We start from the raw sequence: 6,856 nt of genomic DNA on the forward strand, positions 1-6,856 counted from the left end.
AATTAAGTCCTAAAATTCTGAGTAAAGGAGTAAACATTTTATAATAATAAAGTTTTTGGTCTTGTAAACATAAAAGTTTAAGGACAAAGATAAGAATTTGCAGGTTATTTTTCAGAAAAATGCTGTTTTCTCATAATTTTACAAATTTGTTCCAATAAAAGTAAAATCTTTTTCTCAAAATGTTACTTCTCTTTTTGCACATTTATAACTTTTCTCCCATAATTTTTTAACTTTATTCTCATAAAATCACGATTTTTTTCTTATAGTTTTGAAACTTTTTTCTCATAAAATTGTGACTTTTCTCACATAAATTCTACAATCTAGCTCATAAAATTACAACTTTTTTTCCCATAAAATCACAACTTTTTTCTCATAATTTCAGAACTTTTTTCTCTTCATTTTACAATCTTTTCTTCTCAGAAAATTACAACTTTTCTCTCATAATTTTACAACTTCCTTCTCATTAAATTGCATCTTTTTTTTTTAAAGAATTTATTCTCTTAAATCATTTATATATTTTATTGGCGGCCCTAAACACTCCGTTGTAATTAAAGAATATATTTTTTGATTTGAAAACTTTGCAGTGTGTGAACTGTTTTCTATCTGGGTGATTAGTTTTTATAAATAAACTGAATTGAGTAAAACTATTAAAAATAATTATACACAGTTTTACATTATTATCCTGTCCTTAAATACTTTTTAAAATACTTTTACTTTATAAAATGCACTTTTTACCTATTGAAGAACTGACTGGAGTGAAGTACTCAGGTGTTTTTGGTGTTCCTGTGACATTTTTCTAATGAGGGAAGACATATGAAAAGAAAACTGATTGTATAGCTGAGTATTTCTTTAATCAAATCATTGTGAATCAATGAAAAAATGCACTTTGAAAATAGCTTATGGGTGGGACCCTCCGATCTCAGCAATGAGGAGGGGAAAGGGGGCGGGGTTGCTTCTCTTCAACAGTCCCACCCACAGCTCTGAGGCAAATTTCTAATAAACTTCTACCACTCTGCAGAAACTATTTCAAAACAACATAATCATAATTAGAAGACCACTAGGAACACTTTTAAAATAGACCGAAAGACGATCAGAGTGGAACTGTAAGAACAATTTAGCTTCGCTAACCAGAAATCAACAAAAAACAAACAAAAATCTAAAATTACTGTTCAAGTATTTTCACCTCTGGTGTCTTTATTTCCAGAAAAGCGGTGAGGCGATTCAAGGCGGATGTGCATCAGTCCCAATGTTAGCAAACACGTTACTCACATGATTACTTTCTACTTATATAACGCAGCATGAAAGGATAAACACACAGTTTTTGTGTACATTTCTCCTCCTCTGTAGAGACAGCTATAGTTGACATTGTTCCTCGCTCACATCTGGAGGAAAACATCAAACTTCTTCCTCTTTTTTGATAGATTTACTCCACATTTGAGTGGAAACTCGAGGACAATTTGATTCTTTAAGATTAGAGTAAGACAAAGTGAGTCTGTGTTGCAGAAAAATGACAAAGTTAATGAAAAAGCTTGAGCTCATTCTGCTGTCTGACCTGCACAACATTAATTTCTCTTCTGGTATAATTAAAGCATCACCTCATGATGCCTCTCATGGTGCTGAGGAAAGACCTAAATGAGCTCTCACAAGTTATAAAGAGGCAAACCATTAAAAATTATTAATCTTTTTGCTTTTGACAACTTTTTATGTTTTTTAAGTCCAATTTAAAACCAAGAAGAGACGCGTGTTTACAAAAACTTCAGTTTTATTACTGCCATTGTCCTTTCTCGCCCACATCTTTGTGAGCTTTTGCAGAGGCAGCAGGCAGGTTTTTCTGGCTCTAATGGCCTCATCCCAGGGTTAATGAGGGCCTGGTTCAGACCTGAACGCCCCGCAGGATTCCCTCATTAGAGACGAGATGGAAGCGGCGGTAGGGGCCCTCGACGCCACAGGAATCGCATTATTTTCTAAGCTGTCTCACCTGTGGCTTTTCCCCCAGAGTCTGGGCTGGCTTAGTGAACAAGTGCTCGCAGACGCACAGCGCTGCTACTCATCATGGATGTGGGCGGAGCCAGACCGGCTAAAGGGGGGGAGAGGTCTCTTTGGGGTGTGTCTTTGAAACCCGGTGTGTCAAAATCCGAGGCCAAACACTTTATTATGGAGCGTCACAAATATTTCACAGATTACTAATATATTTAACTCAAGTAAGTTCCTAATTTAGAGTGGATTATTTTTCATTTATTAAAGTCTAAATCTCCTATTAACTTAGAAATGAATGGTCTTGTCACGGACCGGTCTGTATGAGGCTGAAGTGGGATTTCATTTGAATTATTTTAGGTTCCAGTTTTTCTTAACTTTTGAGGTTAAAGTTCATCTTCTGTAAGATATCTGCAAATGTATGGAGCTAAATCAGGGCCAATATTATTTGAAACCCAAATAAACAAATTGAAAAAAATATTGGAGTTTGGGCAAAAAAAATTAAAATTTCCAATTGCTTTTCTAAAATAACTTAATTATTTTCAGCTTCAAATGTTAATTTTATTCAGGTTTTCTAAACTCAAAATCTCTATTTCGAAACTTTTTTTTCAGTTTCAACTCTTTTTTTTTTTATCTGTCGCTCCAACAGAGTTTTAGCCTTTTTATTCAAGCATAAGGATGTTTTCGATGTATATAACAATAAGATGGCGCTTTGGGGCTACAACAGCGTATTTGATGCGCGTATGATAGTACAGACTGAACAGACATTTTCTGACCGTAATTATCACAGCTCTCAGTCAGTGAATGCACCGGGACTGAAGTTACCACCCCCATCGATTTTGATTGGTCCTTTGTGTTAGCCCCGCCCCAACACGCCACAGTGGGGCCAAAGGTTTTGATCTGAAATTTTAATATTTGAAAACGAAAAAAAAGAGTTTGAAAAGAATTGAAATTTTGAGTTTTGAAACCAAATAAAATTCACATTTAAATCTGAAAATCATTAAGTTTATTTCAGAATAGCAAAAAGTTTCAGACATTTTAATTTTTTTTTTGGCCAAACCAATATTTTTTTTCAATTTTTTTTTTATATGGGGTTCAACTAATATTGACCCCAATTTAGCTCCTAATTTAGATGCTTTAAACTTTACTTGTATTTACCAGATTTACTGAATATTATGCATTGTTACTATGATAGACTCCTGATTTTTGTCTGTTAAATGGAGATTTATTTTATTTTGAAGTCAAATGCTCTCCTTTTGTTTCCTCTCTGGTTCTTTTCTGAAAAAAAAACAAAAAACAAAAACAAAAAAAAAACACTTTGCAAAATGGCTGCAAAATATGAGAAAATTCGACTTGCAATACATGAACAAATATCAAAGCGAACAACAACCAAAACATATTTTCCATTTCACTGCAACAGTAAATAGAAGTCAACATAAAAAGGATCCATCCGATTGGTCAAATGAGTAAAAGGCTCTATTTTTATTTTTTAAATATTTCATGAGATTGTTTCCGCATGCGTGTAAAAGGTAACCATTTGTTGACACTGTCTTTTGTGTATCGCGTAGGCTGATATCGCGATAACGATAAATTTGCTATTTATTGTGCAAACCTACTTTCCACATACACTTGTGTTTCGTTAACTTTGCCAGTTTGGGGGGTTTAAGTGTCAACCGGAGCAGACGCTTTTAGGAAAGAGCGGGGATGGAATTTCGATACGTGACCAAATTTGCCAAAATATAACATCCTTCAGAATCAGTTGATAAATAAAACAGAAAAAAATATATATTAAAAATTGTATTTCTGGTACCAACTGTCCCACAGACCGGTTCCGGTCGGCGGGATTATATTTAAAAAACTTTGTGGCAGTTTTGCTGGAGACAAAAGCTTGTCTTGCTTTTGGTAAAAGAAATCAGAATTATCCACAAAATATTTCAGCAAACGTTTAGTGAACACGAACATTCTCAGAAATACAGCATTAGTCAAGCACGGTGGGGGTTGTATAATGGTCTGGGGCTGTTTTAGATCTTCTGGACAAAAAACAAAAATCCTGAAAGAGATTGTTTCAGCATCAGTTCCTGACCTCGATCTCCATCTTTGTCTGCATAAATATCTTCTGAGAAAACATGCAGAAGAAAATAATCGTCTGAATAAATCCAATTTAAAAGTAGTTTTGTTTGCCACAGGAAAAATGTGATCAATATTTTTTCTAGAAAAAAAGAAAATAAATAGTCTCCCTAAAAAAATTACAGGCTGAATATTTGTTTCCTTTTTAAGAAAAAGTCTTCAGCACTCTTTTCTCAACAAGCCCCAGACCATTACACTACCACCAACATGCTTGACTGATGCTGTTTTTTACCAGAAGTCTGTGTTAAGACCAGTTTGCTTAAATATTTCAAGGATAATAAACAAATTAGCTGCTAATTATCCCACCAAAGTATTAAATAAATATTTTAAGAGTGTTTATTTTCTATTTCCTATGATCTGTGCAAACATTTAATTGCATCTCTTGAAAAAAAAAAACAAAGTGTGTGAAAGTGCCTCTCGTGTGTAATGGCATCATTTTTTTTGTCACAGAATACATTTGAGTATTTTTGGTGGTGATTAAAAGGCAGCCGACGTAATTTAGAGTCATTGAAGAGCCTGAATAAAGAGTGTAACAAGGCGATCCTCCATCGGCGAGGAGCCTGGTCCTGCAGGACGAAGATCACTGAGAGGTTCCAGGCATCAGACAGCTCCTCCATCCAGCCCAGCAGCTGAGTCCACGTTTCCCTCTGCAGCGTCTGGGTTGAATTTGTGCTGTGGAGCACAAAGAGGATCACTGACGGCGACGCTTTCCGTCCACGCTCACAGCTTCTGGGTTCTGTTGGAGTTATTAACAGTTTGTCCGCACAGATGCAGCTAATCAGCGATCAGAGTCCGGCTGCACGCTCTTCCGTTACCTACAGGGTCTTTCCACTCGCATGTGCACTAATCTTTTGTCTTGTCATGCTAGACAAAAAAAACATAAAAAATGGTAGCTGTCCAAAATTATTTTAAAAAGTATTTTGCACTCCATTAGAGTGAGGAAAGTTATTTTAGAAGAACTTAACAATTTTCTTGTCTCTTTCTTAGCAACGAGGGAAACCATTTACTTCAGATCGAAGTTGAACCGACATCAGACGTAAGTTCTCCTGGTTTTTTAAGCATGAAGGGAGATTTTTCTCTGTTGATAACATGTAAATATTTGTTTAGTCCATGTTTAGAATACTTAGTCAGCCACCATGACAGATGAGAGAAGCCTGTAGTTTTCATCTTAGCTCAGCTATGAGACACAAAATGAGGAAAAAAACAGAAAATAATTTTTTTTAATTTTTTTTAAGAATTTATTTGTAAAAAAAAAAAAAAAAAAGGTGGAAAATAAGTATTTGGTAAATAACAAAAGTTATTCCAGTACTTTGTTATATACTAGGGCTGGGTGATTCTGAGCACTTGGGTATTGATCCAATACCGGCCAATATCGATACAATATCAATATTATTTGTAAATGTGGTGGACGTGACATGAACCTTTAAATATTCGTTTTTTTTTAATCTCCACAAATGTTTTTTTGTAAGTTTCCCTTTTTGAATTAGTAGTTAAACATAAAAACAGAAATTAAGACAAAAACTTCTATTTAATGGAAAACAGTTTATTAAAATAAAAACTTCTTGAAATTAATTAAAAAATGAAGAAGTGAATGCAAAACAGTCAACAAGCCAAAAGAAACAAATATTTATAATACAAAAAAAAATCAAAATGTTTAAAGATTAAAAAAACAACTGATAAAAACGTAAATAATTTGCTACGTCTTAGCGTTTAAATAGAACAATAAAAACAGTTGAAAAGTAACTTGTAGATACAATTCAACATTTAAATAGAATAACTGAAAATTGTGAAAAAATTAATAACTTGTAAACAGTTATATCAACATTTTTTGGAGATTCAGAAAAGTTTCTAACAAGAGTGGAAACATCGATATAAGTGGGATTTTGAACAATTGATGGCTGACTTAATACTTTTTTGTCCCACTTTAGCTTAAAAAAAAAGATTGAATAACTTGCAGTGAAAGAGATTAAGCAGATGTATTCTAGAGAAACTGGTTCAAATAGTTTTATCTTGCAATTCTCATTTAATTTTTGCTGTAACAGTATATTCTGGCTCAAAAACAACATCTGGGTTTTGCTTTACAGAATGAGGACGGCAACATGGAGGACTCCGGCGATGAGTTTGAGGAGATGAACCTGTCTCTGCTGTCGGCCCGTAACTTCCCGCGTAAGGCCAGCCAGACCAGCATCTTCCTGCAGGAGTGGGACATCCCCTTCGAGCAGCTGGAGATCGGGGAGATGATCGGCAAAGGCCGCTTCGGGAGAGTCTACCACGGACGGTGGCACGGAGAGGTCGCCATCCGCCTGATCGACATCGAGCGGGACAACGAGGACCAGCTGAAGGCCTTCAAGCGCGAGGTCATGGCCTACCGCAACACGCGCCACGAGAACGTGGTGCTCTTCATGGGGGCGTGCATGAGCCCGCCCCATCTGGCCATAATCACCAGGTGAGATTCAGGAGGTCAAGTATGACATCATGATCTGAAAAAATTCAGCTCAGTTTATCAGGATTTAGAGTATGTTTTATTCTTGGTTATAAAATTAATATTTTTGACTGAAATTTGCAGATATTTCCTCACATTCATTATTAAAAACAATCAGTGTTTATGTGCTTATGAAATTCAATCTGGATATTTACTTCTTTAGAAACTTCTATATCTTGTTGACAGTTTCTGAAAACAAAAATATTATTTTTATAATACCAATATTATTAATCATATATATTAGATATATTTTAGCTGTTTTGGCTAACCTGG

At 34.9% G+C, this 6,856-nt stretch overlaps 1 protein-coding gene across 3 annotated transcripts in view; it reads left to right on the top strand.

Annotated features, from left to right (window-relative positions):
* The window catches only part of ksr2 (kinase suppressor of ras 2), a 136,275-nt gene that overhangs the window by 101,858 nt on the left and 27,561 nt on the right, over window positions 1-6,856 (top strand). For all 3 annotated transcript variants that reach the window (XM_024275063.2, XM_024275062.2, XM_024275064.2), the window contains 2 exons: window positions 5,089-5,137; window positions 6,186-6,547. In XM_024275063.2, coding sequence (XP_024130831.1) covers window positions 5,089-5,137; window positions 6,186-6,547 — 411 coding nt within the window. The remainder of the gene's footprint in view (window positions 1-5,088; window positions 5,138-6,185; window positions 6,548-6,856) is intronic.

Source organism: Oryzias melastigma, linkage group LG9 (assembly GCF_002922805.2).
Source record: "Oryzias melastigma strain HK-1 linkage group LG9, ASM292280v2, whole genome shotgun sequence".
Taxonomy (NCBI): Eukaryota; Metazoa; Chordata; class Actinopteri; order Beloniformes; family Adrianichthyidae; genus Oryzias; species Oryzias melastigma.